Source organism: Chaetura pelagica, unplaced genomic scaffold (assembly GCF_000747805.2).
Source record: "Chaetura pelagica isolate M959 unplaced genomic scaffold, ChaPel_1.0 scaffold178, whole genome shotgun sequence".
NCBI classification, from domain to species: Eukaryota; Metazoa; Chordata; class Aves; order Apodiformes; family Apodidae; genus Chaetura; species Chaetura pelagica.
This window is the reverse complement of record NW_009954505.1, coordinates 2,970,508-2,990,579: the sequence shown is the minus strand read 5'-3', so window position 1 is coordinate 2,990,579 and position 20,072 is coordinate 2,970,508. Positions and strand designations below refer to the sequence as shown.

Here is a 20,072-nt window from a genome sequence, read left to right as displayed (position 1 = left end):
TTTTAATTTATTTGAATCAATTAAAGCTATGTGCATTTCCACCAATATTGCAAAATCAATACCCATGTATTGATCTGCAATACCATGAGCCAACTGCTTAGAATCGTTTTCCCACTGAACATAGTAACCAGCTATCAGGAGCTTAAAAGCTGTTGTGCTGACCTTCAATTACTTGCACCAGTGTACCCAGGTATCTTAGATCACATTGTAGCAGGCATCCTATGATTGACATTCATGACAGCAACCAGAGTCACAAGAATACTTATGCAATAATCCTACTATTATTAATTCAGTCCCCTTTCCCAAATTTTTAGGTATTAAAAGTTAATCATGGCTTCTGAGCTAACTGGTTACACACCTCATTAGACAGCATTGTACCTCTTTAAAAGCAATGACCCTGGCCTAACAACTAAGTTTGACAGGAAAAAAGAGGTTAATATCTAATTAGTCATAAATTCTTCAATTTTAAATTAAATAAATTCAGATCTAAAAGAGAACCAGAGGATCTCTTCCCCACTGCAATGCTTAAGCTCAATGAGCTTAAGCTTCATCAGTACTAAAAAGTAGTATGTGCTTCCTATAAATGTTATAGGGTCTTCAGAAGACATTATCAAAAAACGTACAAAACACTTCTGCAGAGGCCCCTCTCCCCCTTCTTGTTAAGCCTTACTCACTCTGCAAACATATTGACTTCGTGCTCCAGGCGAGAAGGTCTGGGAACGAACAATAGTGCTACTGCGAACAAAGGCAGAGCCCCGGGGCCTGCGGCTAGCTCTCTCTTTTGGAAGAATAGCAACTTCTTCAGGAAACAGGTCCTCAGTGTTAGTTTCCTTATCCACCTAAAATTTCAATGAAGGACATGTTTTTATTTTTTCCTTATTTTCTCTCTCTCACCAAAAACAATCAGACGTTTCAACAATATCAAAAGTAAACAATTTGCCCTGCTAGCGAGGTTCAGGTTCTAAACAGTACTGAGAACTGTAGATGATTCACCTCATTTTAAAAAAAGCTGTAAAAATAGGTCATTCAAAATGGTTAAGATTACCTTTCAGGAGCCTTTGCTGGAACAGTAACAATTATGAAATGTGGTTATAATGTGAATCATAGCTGCAAAGTACAAAGACTGCATTCAGCAGTGGCAACTGGGCATTAACCAAGCTACCACCTGATCTCCAGCCTCAACAGAAGAAAACTGAGTCACCATTCAATATGCAAGGTGACTCTGAAGCAAGCAACTGCCTTACTACTGGAGAAAGTCAAATGAAGAGAAGACATTCAGCAAAAGGGTACTGAAAGACTAGTGAAACAATGACGCACTAAAATACTAGAAATACAGAAAAAACATGTTATTCTAGCACAGCTTCCCAACTTTAGGACAACTCAGTCCTCAAGAGGAGGCATGATCTTCCCTAAAGGCAACACAAACAGTTTATGCTCCTCTACTTCACTGGAAGTGTGCTGATCTCAGCTTGTTTGGGATTGTTTTCAATGTCTCATATCTTGAACACAAAAGATTTTTAAATGCATCAGTTTCAGCACAATTATTCCAAAAATTTCAGCTGTACTTACTGTAACACTGAAACAGCAACGCATGTCTTAAACGTTAAACTTCTTTCCTCATAAGTTCTTCAAGCATCAAAATTTTATTATCTTTTCTGTTACAATTTCAGGTCAACAAAGACAGTGCACATTCACAGATTAGAGAAAGGTGACAGCAAAAATAGCTTGCCTTTTGATATAAAATTCTAATTCTGTTCAGAAATAACTAGAACAACCAAACAAAAAAAACCACAGCCCTGATGAGGGTATTTGTAGCAACTCAAAAGGCACATCACTGTCATGAAGGCAGTACTCATACAGGGTTGTTAATGACATTTCTGATGTTTTCTCTCCTGGATAATTCAGACTCAAGCTCTAGGAGCAGCAGTGACACTCTCTGTGTGCCAGGCAGCGTTGCAGTTTCTGTGCTGCACTGTCTTCTCTCATTACCTTTAGTGGCGGAGGCTGCATTTTTCCAGAACTGTACTGGCCTGCTTGAGTGGCAAACATGTGTCCAGCTAACGAATCCCCACAAAATGGTTCTGGATAAGGAGGACTAGTCTGGGTGCAATTACTGCATCCACTGTCAACAGATTCTGCTTGCCAACTCCTAAATTCAAAGAAGAATTGTATAGGTATTAAAAAAAACCCACGCAAGTACACATCATCTTTATATATTTAATTATCCCAGTCAGTTTATAATTTTAGAATATTATTTCTCTACTAAAAATACAGACCTTTCAAAGGGAGAAAATATCCCACTTGCACTTCTGAATATGCAGAGAAGCAAACAAATTTCATCACACAAAAAAATTACCTTCCCTAATTTTCTTAAAGCATTTGTTCCAGTCTTTTTTACAAGACTAAAAAAAAGCAGCAAAAAGAGCAATACAACTCTTATAACAAACTAGGATTATTATTGATGAAATAGCATTGTAATGAACCCTGAAATAGAAACAGCTGTGCTGTGTGTTCACTCCATAACCACTTTGACATTTTCCCACCTCACCACAACATTTTTTTAATGTTTTTAGTACAGTACTGTTGCAAACCCATTAGAGTTCCCTCCATAGTAAAGTTTCTGTTGGATGTAATGTCTTCCTGCTCCCTAAATACTAAGTCCTCTACACTCAATTAGCTATTCAAATAAGGTTTTCTCCTTTTTGCACATCATCACATAATAACACAGCTGTAAGACTAGCAGGGAGCAGATCTCAGAATAAGAACCTGCTGTTTCTCCTGCTGTATTTCAAACTATACTCATAGTGTAAATGCTGCTGAGCTGTTTGATAAGTTATTTAAACTACTATTTTTACCTCTCTGATACAGCTTCTGCCTGATCTTCCTTTCTTTCCATCTCCAGGATTTCCTCCTCTGTGTACTCCAGTTTCACTCTCTCTTCTGCTAACTGTCTCTCAACTGCTTCCAGCTGGGCAGTAGTCCTAGCTAAAAGGGCTGTCACTGCATCCTGAAAGGCAAACCAGACTTCAAATAAAAGCATTTGAACAAGCCAATGTGTTTAATGTATATTATTCAGAGAAAACAAAATTTTAAAAATAGCAATTTTAAGTTCCTTAAAAAACCAACAACAACAAAAACCCCAAACAAACAAACAAACAAACACACACACCACCTGTCCTGGTTTGAGCCAGGATTAAGCCAATTTTCCTTTTACTGATTTTTTTTTTTCCTTCAGTAAGCTTTCTCTTAACTAGCAACTGTGTGCTCTGCTAGGCTGATAAGACACTGGAATGTTTTTCTAACTGCTGGGTCTCCAAGGTCGCGTCTTTGCTCTGCCAGCTCAGACACTGCAGGGAGATCTGTGACAACCCTGTAGGAGGCTGAGTTAGACAGACAGCAAAATGGGCCAGAGATATTCCATTCCATATATGAAAACCAACTTGAAAACCAACTGCATCTGAGATAAGATCACAAACAAGCCACCAGTAGGTCAAATAAGGTTTTTCAGAGCCATACTGTTTTAACTGTAGTTACATTTCCAGAAGACCGGGGAATGCTGTCGTCACACTGGTTTTTGTTCTTTGCCCTCTGGGGGTCTGAACCAGTGAAGATCTGAACAGTATACCAGTGAAGCTGCATCTCACCAGAACTCTCTGCATCAGCCAGGTTTATCTGAGCAATGCCCTGTAAACAAGAAGCATTGACCACAATTGAATAAAAATTCACAAGGAGACTTCCACAACCTCTCTGGGCAGCCTGTTCCAGGGCTCCATCATCCTCACAGTAAAGAAATTTTTCCTCATGTTGAGCTGGAACTTCCTGTGTTGTAGCTTAGTGCCATTTCCCCATGTCCTATCACAGGGTACCACTGAAAAGAGATTGGCCCATTCTTGACATCCACCCTTCAGATATTTGTAGACATTAATAAGGTGCCCTCTTAGTCTTCACTTCTCAAGACTAAACAGCCACAGGTCTCTCAGCCTTTCCTTATACATTCCAGTCCCTTAATCATCCCTGTAGCCCTTCCTTGGACTCTCTCCAGTAAATCCTTGTCCCTCCTGAACTAGGGAGCCCAGAACTGGACACAATACTCCAGATGTGGTCTTATGAGGGCAGAGAAGAGGGGGAGAAGAACCCCCCTTGACCTCCTGGCCACACTGTTCTTAATGCACCCCATGATACAATTGGTTCTCTTATGATGTCTAAGATACTTAATTTTCTGTCTTTTGCTTACTACCAGAAAGGATCACAGCAGACAGTAATTTTTTTAAGATTAAAACTGTGACTTAGGTAGCTATAATTGTTACAGCAGATAGCTCTTAATATCTTACTAAAAATCCCCTCTCAATCACATACTTGATTTCTACATTTGCTTAAGTTAGTATTACCTTAACAACATTATTTAATCTTTTTTTGAGAGAGACAACTATGATCTGAGATATCCTTCAGTTCTCTGGCCCTCAGAGGCATCTTCCAAAAGGGACAAAAAAAATACAAAAAACTCGTAATCCAATTGTATTCCCACCTCCCCATTTATATCATAGGGTAGTCAAATGGGCTATAAAGCCATTTTTCCACTTTACAAACCTTCCTTACATCTCCTAGATTCAGGTAAAAACAGGTATAATGGAGGCTTGTCAATAAAAGTACTCTCAAACTTTAAGTAGCCCTAGTCCATCAGACAGTCCCTAATGTAAGAAACTTCTGCATGGTGGTAACCTAAATGAAGAGCAGGTGTGAGCCTTTTAAAAAAACCAAACAAAAACAAAACACCAAAACACCAAACCAAACAACAGTTCTAACAATGATTTTATATTATCCAGTCTAACTATTACTTTTTGGCTTTATCTGGCTATCTCTACAACCTGTTCATGTCCATACTAATGGATCACATGCTAAGAATGTTTTCATTTATATCACTAGAAAAATAATGTAAAAATTGTTTTGATCTCTCAAAACAAAAAGCTGGATGGAATGATTCTAAATGTAAAGGCAGCAGGAAATGCACACAGAAACTGCCTTTTAACTTTTAGCAGGTAAAGAAACAGTTAATTAGAAAATAATAAAAAAATCATTGTATTGTTTTTCCAAGATGAATGTTCTCTGAGGCTCCATTTAAATAGGTGTATAAAGGACAATGCAGAAAAGCTTCTGAGACTATCAAAATGTCATATTCAACATGCCACTAACAGCATCGTTTTATGTCAGTATATTGGAGGCTACAGAGATGCCTTTTATCTATAAAACAGAGATGTCTTCCAATTACCTACTTGCTCCAATGTAGCGTAGGAAAGAAACGTATCAAAGACTCACACTTTTGCATCTGAGTTCGAAAATGTTTCAGACACGTTTGGTTTGGTTTTAGAGGTAGAGGGTAAAACTATTTCCCTGTTGTCGATATTGGAGAAAACACATATTAACTCTTACAATGTCTGACACTACCCAACAGACTGCACATATGCAGCAGCTAAGAAAGCATGCCAAAGAAGCTGTTGCTACAAAGTGAAGAACTAATTGGTTAAAAAAAATAATCATCAAAACCAATTAATAATTATCAGACCTGAAAGGACCAACTAATATTTCACCTCCACTTCAAGATCTGGAGCTCACTCAAAAGGATGAAGAAACTAAGGTAGGTCTGCCAGCAGTCTGTCACATGCCTGCTCTGATGCATTTGTTAACAACTTAGATAGGGGAACAGTAAAAGCATTTATGAATCTCTTGGTGATGTCAAACAGAGGGATTGTAAAATTTATGAGAAAAGGATGAGAACTTAAAATTGTTTTAAAAAAAAGGAACAGATGTTCTAAAATAAAAACACTAAATGCAAAAAGATATATGTTACACTCAAGAAGTAAGAGTTCCAATAAACTGAGGCATGGGGAATAATTGGTTGGTATGGGCTGTAAAAGATCAGAAACTGGGAGTGAAAAGCAATGCCGTGTGACTGCAAGAACAGCGACTGCATTTCCTTGATGTTTTCACATGAGCTACATATGCTAATCATGGAAAATAACAACCCCCTTATCTCAACATAGATGAGGCCACCAGGGAAGAAATAAGCCAAATACAGGAAGCACAGTTTCAGAAAACTGTAGTAAAACAGAAAAACACCTTGCAGCAATGGAGGGCATATTAGTAAAAGGCTGAGGGAATGGAAAGACCATCCCACAAGTTTGGTACATTTACTTCTCTACAAAACTGAAATTTAGAACTACTGGATGGAACATTTTTTTTTTCTTTCTTTTTTTTTCCCCTTTATGTACAAATATTTGTATAACTTGGATAAACTCCAGCCTGGCTTCCACATTTAGAAAAGCATTAAACTGGCATAATCTAATTGAAAACAAAGCTGCCATCAAGAATTTCAGAAATACATGGATGATTAAATAAGTGGAAAAACCTATAATCTCAGTGGATGAGATTTTGAAGGACAGAAGCCTTGTTCATAGAGGCCACCACAATGGTTCCAAAGAGAGGTAGTAAATGATTTATAAATTCAACAAAATTCTTGTTTTCAATTTGCAGCAGAAAAGGGCAACAATCATAATATTTAAATACATACTTCAATACACATACCTTAAAAAACGGTGGCATTATTTCTCTTTTTGAAAGGCATTAACTTACCCTAAAGTATACTGCCAACTGCTGTAGACAAAGATATTGCTGACAAAATTATACTAAGACCATGAAAAAGAAAAAATTCCTATGAAAATAACCTGAAGACCTATCACTTCTGCTAATTCAGTAACAGCAGTTAAAATAGAAGTGCCCTTAACTTATATGCCCTTGTGTCAATATAAATATGCCTTGAACACTTCCAGGGAGGGGGCATCCACAACCTCCCTGTGACAGTATCTCACCACCCTTACACTAAAGAACCTAAATGTCCCCTTTTCCAGCTTAAAACCATTACCCCTTTTCCTATCACTTCATACCCTAATAAAAAGTCCAAGGCAAGACCTTGGATCCACTTCTGTCAATGTTAAGACCACTGTTTAAGACACTACCTAGTTTTTATGGTGGACTAACAAACACACATTCTTGACCAGATTCTCCAAAATAAACACCTCTTATCCATAGTCCCATGTGACAGTGAGATGCCTGTACATCTTAACTACTTCGATAGGCTTAAAAAAAACATTTTAAAAATCTCTAACCTATTCAAACCCCTCACTGAAACAGCTGCCTACTCACTTCAAAACAGCCAGAACATCAGCCCCAAGGCAGATTTATATAATCATATTTACCTTTGACAATAGCTAAAAGAAGTTAACATGTGTAACCTATTTAAACAATTGCTACATTTATTTGAAGGCATCAACATCAGGTACCTCAAACTGTTTAAAGTGAAAGGTTAGTGTACCAGAAACCTGCCTGGACCACTATTATCCTGCAACAAAGTTAAGATTGATATAAAAATTGTAAGGAGTTTGTATTTATTATCTTTTCATTAGGAAACTATTTCAATGATACCAAGTCATCACACACGAGTTACAGTGCCATGCAGAAACAGAAGTCTTAGGCACACTGTAGTCTAAAATCTGTCAGATTATTCTTTAGGGAAAAATTTAATAAAATGCTTTCCTTCTTGCACCTAAATTTAGCAACAACGTATTTTTCAGCTTTTCCCAATGCAGACATTTGTAAGAAATGCATTAAAAAATTAACTCCTTATCTACTAAATCAAATAGCAATGAAAGTAAAACTTAAATCAATTTTCAATATGCTTCTGCAATGTAACAGCAAACAATAGTACAAATTACATTACTTTCAACACTGCTTAAAATGCCCCAATTCTCAACCTCTGCTTCCTTTGGTAATAATTTCCAAGACTTTATGTAACCTAAAATGCATGTATTTCAACTTTTTAAAACCCCACCTTTTACTAACAGAACTATCCTTATGTATGTGAACAAACTGACACATTAATATGTAACTCTGTCAGCAATTGTTACAGAAAGTCTTCACTTTCTCTTTTTTATCTTAAAAATTATTCAAGTAGATTTAGTTTCCTATATCACATGGCTTTTAAGAAGAAGGACCACTTACCAATAGTTCTTCTTGTTGCTGATAGTCAACTGAACAGATATACAGCTGCAGTGATTTTAATTTCAAGACACTTGAATGCACGGGGATTCGGAAAACTTCATTAAATATTAATGGAGTTTGGAATTCCAAAGCTCTAGAGCAGTAAGTGGTTGGTGTGCCTGACTCAAGTGGTGGCAAATAAACTCTCACATGACTGGGAACAATAAGACAAATAGCACAATTCAGACATAGAAAGCTATTTCACATTTCTTATAATCAAGCTAAATAAAAACCATCAGTGTAACTTCTACTTTAACAATCTGCTCTGGGACCTCCTCATTACAGGGATTTACTTTGCATTCCTAACACAGAAGAACTGCAAAACTGACATGAAAATGCTATCTTATTCAAACTAAAACTCGTTGTTTGTTTGTTTTTTTAACTTGGTGCTTAAGCAGAAGCACCAAGTGGTACTTCAGATGCTCTTGGGTATTCACGGCATCTACACAGGACTAGAAGACGTGATACAGGATCTGTAGGGAGCTACAACCTTTCCCTGAGCAGCAGGAAGCTAGGTGCTATGCTACGGTATTTCAAATAGAAACACATGCCTATGTTTAGGTAAGTGTCATTGATCCATTTCTTCCTCCCACGTACTAAGCACTCCTTTCTTTTCCCCACACCCCTTTCAGAAATTCAGCACAAAAGTATGGCAAAAGAAATCTGCCATCATTGCATCCATCTGCTGTTTAAAAAAATAAATTTAAATATCTGGTACCATCTCATTTGAGACTTCAGATTAAAAAAAAATAAAATCTACAAACATTTAATCTGACAGAAGGCAGCAGAGCTACTAAGAAAAGTGTAGTGTAAAGAAAAGTCTATCTGTGTTCCTCCTGTCTTGACTGCTTGTCCAGGCCCTGCAATACTGTATCTTTTGCCATACCTTCCCTTGTGGCAGCAAACAGCTTCACCCAACTGTGTTGTGGACCAGATTATAATAACCTCTCTGGGTTAAAAAATTAAGCAACGTTCTATATAATGCAATATGGAATTTGAAAAAACAGGACAGGCCACCTGGGGTTAAAAACTTCAGTTGTTTGTACCGAATCCCAGCTTGCATTATTGTTAACATTATCTTTGGAAAGTGTTTTACAGGTATGCAAGGAGAGCTGTAATGGCCACAGAGGTCTCCAGGTGTCCTGGTTGTATTTTGTTATTGTCTGTGTGTTGATTTGTTGGTTTCTTTGTTGGTTTTTTTGTATGTTTGGTTGGGTTTTTTTAGGATAAAGGGCAAGGTATCTTTCTTACTATTAATATAGATGTGATCATAGGAATTTGAGAAAATTACACTAAGCTTATTTTGGGATATATCACAGATAAGCTGGAAATAAGTTGTACAGGAAATAATATTTCTGGAAGACTGCAAAGAATGTAGACAGCCTTTTAGCCAGATGGCATGGGGTGAGGGAAGCATAACTTGCATTTTTTTGAATAATAAACATGTAAAAACATGGGTCATTAGAGACCATAATGACAGAGGTTCTAAAAAAAGGATACTTTGTGTCCATAAAATTGACTCTTTCCTCATAAAAGCTAAGATATACCATATTCTCCAGAAATGGCTTGATTTTGAATGAAAGCAAACAAATTTATGGTATTTAAGACTGTGGCACAAAACAAGCAATCATCAGACTTTGGATGACAGGTAAGCTTACATTTTGCAGTTTTCTTTAACAATTAGGCCATTAAAGTTCTTCAGCTGTAACACATGGACTAACAGACATTCGCTTCCACTGTCATGCCTGGAAAAGAAATTTATGTTAGTCAGCAAGCATCAATGTTGGGCTTAGGGATGGAGATAAAGACCAGTAAGATTTTAAAAAAATGAAAAAGCACCTTTTTCTGTTTTTCACATTTTTTACACAAATCAGTTTGAATCAGAAGAAATTACAGATATCACACTCTGATAACATTATTATTATTTATATTGTCGTTGATGATAATGATGATAATGATCATAATAATGATGGCAATGATAATGATAACAATAATAATAATAACAACAATTGCTATGGTAACAAAGCTAACACTACTAAGAAAATTAAACATTACTCATTTTAAAAAGAATACTATTCCCCACTGCAATCTTGATAGTGAACAGGTTTCATAACATACAGTCCTTGATTTAAACACTTATACTGTACTGCACACACACGTGTAACAACATATCCGTTACATTAGAAAAAGCAGTGTGCATTGTTTTCATGGGTTAATGAAAATAAACAAAAAATCTACTCTTTCCAAGAGGCAGAGGCAATTCTGGAGGGCTGTCTAAGATATGGCATCCTGCCTTGCACTGCTGTAATCTGTCCTTCCCCAAGCTACCCCTACTACTAGCACAGGATTTCAAAGTTGGATTTGGGAACTGCATATATTTTTGTGTCTCTTCACCTGTGACTTTCCTATGGTAATCCTGCTCTATCTGGCATAATAAGATGTCACAGAGACACATCCCTATACCCATACTCACACTAATGACCCAGACAATGAAAATAAATGTTACTGAAAGAAACATCTTTTTATCAGACAGCATTGAAAGGACACTGAATGAACAGTGGTTAAGGCACAACCCCAGCACAAAGTAGCATGTGACTGACTAATAAGCTTCGGCTTCGGTTCAGAAACTTCTTAAAACTATCCACTGCAGTTAGGTTTATGAAGAAGTTTCAAAATAAACCCAAGAAAACCAGTGAGCAATTTTTGCTGAGTTCACAGGGAGAAAGAGAAACACTACTCACAGAAATCCAACATGTATTTGTGGTTCTTCATTACTGGCAGCATCACCATAAACAGGCTCTTCCAGATCTTCATTCCTGCAGGAAAAGAAGGTATTGTAAACTACATACTGATCTAAGCTGAGCATTTACTTTTTGATCCTTGGATCTTCCTGCTTACTGTTTATTATGCTAAAACAATTGTATAAAGTACCCAAGTCTTTACCCATACTTCAATCACTTGGTCAAACTACACTTTTTTAGACTTGTAGCAGTTCCTATTTTTCTTCTTGCAGTTAATACTTTCATCACATGCTACTCAGAATTGTAAGTCACACTTTATTTTGTTATAGAAGATTAAAATAAAATTAATAATTTACAACTAATAAGCTAAGAAACCTATATTTCAAGGGAGAAGTACCTGGTGTTCAAATGTTACAAGAAAACAAAGTGAGGGGGAGTTGGAACTTGTGAAGATGACAGTGAACTGCATGAGAAAAACCGCTTTCCTTTAAAACATGCAACCTAATATTCTTACATTACTAAGAATCATCAATTTTGAAAATGTATTCAGAAATTTACAACTAATTATTTTGGACCATGTGGTAGAACAGGAATATTTCCAGTTTACTACGCATTTATACACCTGACCTTTTGCTTAAAGCTTCAAACACGCCACTGTCACTAGCCAGTGAATGATCTGAGAGACATGCTGAAACTCGCCTGGCTCTCCTCTCCGATCTTCTACCACTGTCTCCTCGCAGAGTTACAGCTGTCACAGAGAAAAAAAGTGAAGACAACATCAGCTCAAGTCACTCATTAAAAACTAAAGAAGAAACACTTCCTGCATCAAAACTAGTAGCAAAACAATTGCCACAAACACAGTTCATTGCTTTTTCATCTACTTGTATGTTAAAATTCTGTAATACAATCAATGGGAGATTTTCTGTGGAACAGCTGAGGAAGGAAGTTTGTGGCTAATTTCTCTTTTACAAGATTAAGTATAAATCGATTGCATTGTTATTGCAGTGCTTTTCTGGTGGAATAATCTCTCCTGGAGGAAGACCTACATTAATTCAGCATATGTACACATGATATCCTAAACTTTGAAGATTTACCTACTGAATATACAATAGGTTGAAAACAAACACAGAGACTAATTCTTTTAAGAAGTTATCTGATAACACAATGTGAGGTTTTGTTACTTGTTTCCTAATACAAAGTCTCAAAGCATACTGTTTATACCATTGCATAAGAGCAGCTTTTATTTACAGTCTGAGAGGCATTATCAAGAAGAAACAGCACTCTCACTCAGAGCACTGTTTTTTCAAATTCCTTGTGAATTACTTTGAAAACTGACTGGAGGAGGAAGAACCAATATTCAAGCCCCTCCTTCCACCCTTCCCCGAATCACCAACAACACCATAAGCAGCAACGCAGCAATAATTTTCATGTTGTAAGCATATCACCAAAAATGTTACACACCAAGTTTTGCACAGGCAAGTAGGTACAACAGCTACCAACCCTTTAAGGTACATGCACAAGCAGTAACGCTCAAGAATTGCACAGGTAAGGTTTTGATGCTTCAATGACAGCTCCTAACTTGTGTGTGTTTTCTTTCACATCCTAGAGAGAACCACTAAACGAACTTGTGAAGTGCAGCTTCTTCACTGCGTAGTAAAGAATTTTTGCCAACTTTCCCTCCTTTTGTTTAAGGTGCAATAACTGTCCTCAAAGCAAAAAAGCAATGGCAAAGAGGTGCCACTTCGGAGGAAGGGAAAGCATCTTATTTGCTTCTACCCATGCTCAGAAACGTAAAAGAGACAGCATGAAGAAAGGACCCATCTCACCTCTTACCTAAGCACCACCACGAGAGGATGTCAGGACTTGAAGCTTGATAAAAATTCCCCGAATTAACACAGCCACGCCACTGCTATCAACAGAAGTGCCTGACTAAGGTTAGCTTTAACCCACTGCAGAACTGGCAGACAGGCTGCATTGACCATGGCAGTCCTGTGCCAGCCTGAGTATGTTCAGGATGCCAACAGCACAAAATCCCAAAACATGTTCCAAAAATCACAAAGTCTTGTTTGGAGCTAAAATTCCCAGTTGTCTGTCCTTCTGGAACCATGAGTGGTCCTATGGACCTTCCCTCCAAATTTAATGAAGGATTTAATCATCTTTAGCTATGAAGGAAATACCTCTGCTGACCAAGAACATCCCAATCTACAGTTGTCTACTTTCTCCCTCAATTACAGCATCCAAACCTTGTTGTACATCACACATCATGTGTCATCCTCACCTGAAATAAGAGCCGAGTTCAAGCTAGCTGACAGAAAGAAATGAAACCACGCTCCACTTCATATCACTTGGTCAAAGAGGTGGGTGTTTGGTTGTTTGTTTGTTTTGGCTTTTTGTTTGTTTTGCTTGCTTTTGTTCGTTTGTGGTTTGGGGAGGGTTAATGTCTTAAGAACTTTTAATTGGGTGAGCCTACCTCTGGGTTCTGTTGGTGGTATTTATGCAGAATCAAAATGAACTCTGCAGAGACATCCTTTAATGCGGAAGTTTCCCAATAATTTTACATCACTGGAAACGGAGTGAATTTCACAAAAGTGTGTAAGTTTTGTATGAAAGTGCTTCTATAATTTCTGTGCTTAACTTCAACAAGTTACACTAGGATTACTTCCTTTTTGTAAAACAAGCCTTTGGCTCACCCCTCTATGTGAACACTTTGTATAGCTGTATAGGACAAAAAAACTCATATGAGCTTTCTCCTTTGAAGGTTCATGTTCACAATTTGTCTGGAAGAAAAAAATTTGTGATAAACATAATTGTCATTAAAACTGACATGTTGCAGTAATGGCAAGGATTTGTTTGCTGCCTGCTGGCCAAGGAAGCATTTTATAACATCTGAACTCTCCCAGAATCTGGGAGAGATGCAAACACTAAAACTGGACCAGAAAAAAAATTAGCAGGAAAAACGGGTCAAGAAGAAACAAACATCAGATTTTGTTTTAAACAGAACAAGGTTTAGCACAGGTTACAGATCTTCCCATGCTGGAAGCTAAAGATCTGTCTAAAAATAGGAGTTTCTAAGTTAGACAATTACTTCTCATTTTCTTATTTAAATAATAAAAATCAGTGAATCTATGAATCAGTATCTATGAATTTCCAGAACTACTGGGTGCCAAAGCTTGATAACATGAGACAGCCCTGATTAAAAGAATATTCTCAGGTGTCATTAGTTGAAAAAGTGAACTTCAAAGGAAATTTTAGTGTCCAAGACTTCATTAACTAAAAAATACATAAATAAAGCATGTTTCACAAGCTTAGGGACTAAAAATACCTCATGTCAGCTCAAAAGGCACTAATAAGAGTCAAATACTCTCATAAAAACTAAATCAGACACAGACCTTACCTACCATGGTGCTCTCAGGCATTACTATGATACAATAAAGCTGAAGCTCACATAACATTTTTTCCAGAGCTTTAACTACAGCCATAAACATAGTATTTAGTTGACATAGCAAAAAATTAAGTATGCCATAGTGATGAAACAGATACAGCACAATATCAAACAAAAACAAATTTAGCAAAATCTCCTTATTCTTCACATGCAACTAAAAAAAAAACCCAAAACCAGTTAAAAAAAAACCCAAACAAAACAAACAACACCTCCCCAATACCAAAAAAACCCCAACCAACACTTCACACAGAAAAACACACAGGGAATTCAAGCAAAAACAGCACAATAAGTAATTTCAGGTTCACTTACAGTGAATTTTTCTGTTGTGCCGCATGAGAAACAAGACAGAATGAAAAGCACATGATAAATCATCTTTTAAATCAACTACAATATTTTCCATACAAGAGATTATTTAGGCATTTAAGGAAACTTCACTCTTGAAAGATTAGTTTTGGATTGAGACAAAAAGACAGTGACAATTTTAAAGCCCAATATTTTAGTAAATGTTTCCTCCCACTCCCAGCTTTACAAGTAAAATGGACTTCACCTCTCAGGCATACTCCCTCCATTCACACATGGTGTGAACATGTTTTACATTGTGTCCCTGAAACGGCTGCAGTTCAAGAAAACAGCAAGTCAGCAACTGAACATAAAAACCGCAGTTCATTAAGAACTCCTTGAACGTGCTCAAGTACTGCTCCAGTGCAAAGTATGAGCAGCTTATTCAGCGTTAACCCTCTTGGCTCCCAGAATTTGTGAAAATTACCTCATGTTTTGTCTACAGAAGGAACAGGCAAACGATTTCCAGCGTCGTATTATGCTACCAGACCATAGGGTGGCAGCAGCAAAGCACACTGCATAGTACCTTATTAAAACCCCCCAAAAGCTGGGTGTTCCCAAACTGTGGTACAAGCTTGATGTTCCACGAATTCTTCAACAATTTCGAAACTTCCAACTGCTACTTGCTAACAACTGCATTACTACTGCAAACCCACCAGCTAGTGAGTGTGGACCTCACAGAAGTCACGACCCCAGACAAAAATCAGAAAGATTAAAGAAATTTTCAAATGCAAATATTAAAAACAAAAAGGCAACCTGGCTACCTTTTAACTATACATTCTTCCTCAAAAAGCAACACTAAACATTCTGTTGTAAACAGACAAGAGATGTAACCTCTGGTCTAGGGGCTTGAGCTGAACACAAAAGTGACAACAGGTAGCATAGGCATGTTCTACCAAAGGTTTTCAGAGAAACACGAAATGCATAGAAACATGACAGAGGAGGGGAAAAAAGGAAAACCAAAGCAGGAACTGGACCCTCATTCTATTGCTCCCTTGGCCCTCAGACCAGGCCTTCATTTCTAGGAAACACATATGAGCTAAAAATGAACTACTAACATAGTTTCACTTACCACAATGGGTGAAGACACGCTGTGGTCTGATCTGAGGTTTAAAGAAAACCTCAGGAAGCCTCTTCATGGCATGAATTTAGGCACAAACTTACATGCTGGTTTCTGGAATTCTGTTTATTTTGGTCTGGATGTTGCAATATGTGCACTAGAAATGTTTACATCTAATATATGTAAATTCTGCAGCAGTATCTTCTGGCAACGCTAGCTGCATTAAGGAAAGTAGGCGAAACTAGGCTCAAATGCTGTTTGAACAACACAGGTTTTTCAGCATAGTGATGACATTTTCTTTATAAAAGTGAAAAGCTGAAAGCTTTTCCTCAGATACTGTCAATGTTCCTTCTAATTATGACTTGACAAACAAGATTCTGGTAGGAAAATATGATACATTCTGTGGCTATACTTCAAATCACTCCCGATGTTGCAAGTCCTGAATGCAACATTCTACTCAACTGCCACCACAGAATTCTGGACACAGAAAGGGGGTGAGAATTACAGTCTTCAATATTAAAAACATTCTCTAAAAGCCCTTCTCTCTACTGCTGTAATTTTATTAGCATTACAGGCAAGCCAACAAAAAATTTCATCATGAAAGAAGGAATATATTTTCTCATTTTAACAGTAGTTCTTAATTTAATTAATTATAGCAGGAAAATAAATTTCTCACATGCCTGTATACTCAGGTTTTTTAATTTGTTTGGTTTTTTTTAAAAGGTTTCTGCTTCTTCTTTTGATCTCTCTAACTTACATGTCTCATCTGTAGAGCCTCAGAAGCTTCCACCAATGCAAGCTGAAGTCCATCAACTTCACAGCCAAGTAGGAAAAGAAAACTCTACAGTATGTGTGCCATGGTAACTGCACACATGGCTCCTCTGTGATCACAGGGCATAGGTTCTTTGAGACAAGCAACTCAAATGGATGACTAACTTCTCACACACTCCCAAGAAAACATGTTCCTTGGCTGACAAAGCACTCTGCTCACAAGAACACCACACCATGCACGCAACACGGCCATGCCACCATGGCTTCCGATCCACTACAGAACTCGGACATGGGAACTTGGTTAGGGGTGTGTATGAATGCAGCATGGAGTCAGCCAGCTTTCAAGCACTGTCACCAGCATCACCTTCTGCCTAGCTTTGTTTGTGGCTTTTAGGGGTTTTTTTCCTACCTCTTCTGGGTTTGTGCAGCTTTAAATTGTCAGAAAAATAGCGACATGGGTACAACTAGAGGTCTCAGACTTACCTAAACCACTTATGTTTTTATAATTACCAGTCTAAGACCAAAATATTTATTTCTTTATGCGCTACACTCCAAAGAAAGTCCACGTTCCATTCCCTTTCTCTCATCCAATTCACCACTTTTTCACAGTCTATTTACAAAGATTTTTCTACTCTTTCACTCTTTGCCCTAAGTCTAAAGATTGGGGCTTGGGGTTTTTTGTTTGTTTGTTTTAGCAGCAAACATCTACCATGCTATTTTTAACTGATGGAAGAAGCCAAACAGGAACAACCTGTACTGAGCTCGCATGCTTAGGTCTGTGATATTTTCAATGAAAATGTGACAAAATAAGGAGGTCAAGAAACTCACCTCCACCAGTTTGGACAGCAGTCAGCTGTGATCCCATTTCTCGCAGCCCTTCATTGTCCACAGGGTAAGTGGACGCCTGAGATGAGCTCGTTCCTTGAGTATCATCATCACCCAACGCCGTGGTTTGAGCCCTGAGAATTTCCAGGGCTCCTATGCCTGCCATCTCCTCAAAACCTTCTGACATCTGAGCCAAGGGAGAATCTCGAGATGCAGAGAGAAACGGGGTGTCCAGAGGTGAGCTTGGAGGGGACAATGATGACAAGGAGGACCGTGATGACAGGGATGCCAGGGACTGTGCAGTATCCAGAGACCTCCGCTGCTTACTGAAATTTGAATGCCCAATGGGATCAGCATATGGCACATCCTTTGTGAGAGACTCGAAGGGAATGATGTCAAAGCGTAAATGCTGGCCGTAGTCTGTAGCGCTGTCTGATTTGTCATACTGTGGAAGGCCATAGATGTCCGTAAAGCTGACCGAGCTGAGGGAGCCTCTGCTGGAGGCCAAGGATCCTCGACTGGAGGCCAGGGATCCCCTGCTGCTGCCAGAGGACATTGTGAGGGTGCTAGCTGACAGACTGTGGCCGGCAAAGAAAGAGAAAACAAAAAAGGCCCTTTCAAATCTAGTCAGAAACACCAGCACAGACATAAAAACATCAATCCAGATTACAGAAGCAATTTTGTGTATTCAGTACAGTGACATAGAGAGATGATTTGGCATTCTGAGGTCTAGCGTGTGACTCTTGCCCTGGTCACAAGCACAACCACAACTGGAACATCAGAAGTGACAACTAATACAGGACTATGTGCCTGAAGAGTTTACCTTTTCCTCCAACATGTAAGCTGCCAGGAATTGGTATAAAAGAGGCCAGAGTAGAATCTGGATCAGTGGACTCAATGTAAAGCCAGGAAGGGTAGATTATAATGATCTCGCCTGAACTTAATTAATGATGGCTCATAAACATATCATGGAGAAGAAGCGAGTAGGGATTTGGGAAGTCCTAACAAACTGCTGTGTAAGCCTCACCCTCACAGGTTTTTCCAGTACAAAAGAAAAAAAGACTTTAGGATTAATCCTATTCCAGTTCCTCTTACCACTCTCTGATAGGGAGAGAAGAATATACATGATGGAGGGAGATGAAGTGAGACACAGCAGGAACTGAGCTTTTGATGTTGGCATGGTGTTGAGCTGAGGAATCCCCAAGAGCTGCATGTAAAAAGGCAGCTGCGAGTGTGAATATGCAAAACATGCTGGGCTTCTGTGTGGGTCTTAGCACATTCTCGTATTTAAATGGCAGAATTCTGTCATCTCAGCACGGATCAAAACCTCTCCTTTGGAGAAGGTATCACAATATTAAACCTTACAGAACTTAGAAGAATGTTATCTTCATATTAGAAAAACTGTAACAACAATATAATGGGTTTAAAGTATGTGTCTTCTTCTCAGACAACATATAAATTTCTCAAATACAGATAATAATCTAGCCCAACTAGCCATCACTATCTATAAAACACCATCCAAATAATCACTTTCCATAGACCAAACTGTATACATTTAGTAAAAAATAAACTTACTTGGCACACATACATAGAAGTATTAAAAGGTAAACTTTCTAGATTACCAATACTCTTCTCTGCTGCAGTTAAAACTTCAAACCTCCTGCTTTTACATAACTTACCTTTTTAACTGGGAGTGTAAATATGAGGTTAAGCGTGTAGCTTCTTCTAGTTGCATAAGCAAACAATTTCTCTTTTCCTGTAACAGTATCCTATAATTAAACAGATACATATTATTTTTTCTTCATCACAGCAGTTCTCAAGTTTTAAGAACTTTTCAAGTACAGAAAATATCATTGCATTGCAGTTTGGAATATAAAAAAAAGTTTCACTGTTTAATGAAGTTTTAATTTAGGCAGCTTATATGCAGTGATGGAAATTCCAGCAAGAACACAAGATCCAAGACTCCAGCAGAATTCCCAGACAAGAAAAGCAGCTGAGGCACAATGTAAGAGTTATGATGTTGGAAATGCGTTACATCAATTAGCAAAGTCATAAAATGTTCTCGGTCAGTAAAAAAATCAGAATTTTCAGGGTATTTTTTTTCCCCTTGCATCAACCTAATTGTGCCAATAATATACAGAGAACTACTATGACTTTTGTCACTTTGGCAGAAAAAAATATTCCAAACAGCCCTGTTATCCAAGCAAATTAGTGTCAAAACTCAAGGATTAAAAGAAAATTTTTTTGAGAACTTTGGTTATGCAGTAACGATAAACCTCAACATTTAAGCTCTAGTTCTAGGTGTTTCAAGCACATTTATATATTGTTATATTTAAGCAGGTGATACAGCAGTTTGAATACTAAACTATGACAAAAAACTCTCACTGCAGCTTATTTTTCACCCATTCTTCTAACAGGCAGCTGAATTACTCAGTTCTACTGTCACAAAACAAATGGAATGTACCTACAATGCTGTTGGTTCCATAGCCCTGTAAGGCAACTTAAATTCTGTATTTTGTATTTTCTGAATCCAATATTATAAGTATTCCTGGTGTTTTGTTTTTTCCAAGCCCAATCATTGAACTTCAGATCAAATCAGGGCAGTAATCTGCTTTATGTTGTATACATTTCTATATCTAGCAGTTACTGCTCCAGCTCTGCATTCACAAGTTGGCTGGAAATTGGGATTCTGACAGTTTGGAGAAAGCAGATCAAACTTATCTGAGTGCTTTCTTCCTCAACTGTAAAGATGGCTGCTAGAATTAAACATGTCAATGGGTGGGATAATAAAAATAAAAAATAA

The 20,072-nt window shown here is 37.8% G+C and overlaps 1 protein-coding gene across 1 annotated transcript in view; it reads right to left on the bottom strand.

Moving 5' to 3' along the window:
- Window positions 1-20,072, bottom strand: part of WWC3 (WWC family member 3) — a 69,103-nt gene that overhangs the window by 4,312 nt on the left and 44,719 nt on the right. The window contains exons 10-19 of the mRNA XM_010004647.1: window positions 18,949-19,038; window positions 17,273-17,847; window positions 11,460-11,580; window positions 10,833-10,907; window positions 9,750-9,836; window positions 8,053-8,245; window positions 3,517-3,684; window positions 2,856-3,007; window positions 1,990-2,149; window positions 675-839 (exon numbers count right to left, since the gene is read on the bottom strand). Of these exons, the coding sequence (XP_010002949.1) occupies window positions 675-839; window positions 1,990-2,149; window positions 2,856-3,007; window positions 3,517-3,684; window positions 8,053-8,245; window positions 9,750-9,836; window positions 10,833-10,907; window positions 11,460-11,580; window positions 17,273-17,847; window positions 18,949-19,038 (1,786 nt within the window). The remainder of the gene's footprint in view (window positions 1-674; window positions 840-1,989; window positions 2,150-2,855; window positions 3,008-3,516; window positions 3,685-8,052; window positions 8,246-9,749; window positions 9,837-10,832; window positions 10,908-11,459; window positions 11,581-17,272; window positions 17,848-18,948; window positions 19,039-20,072) is intronic.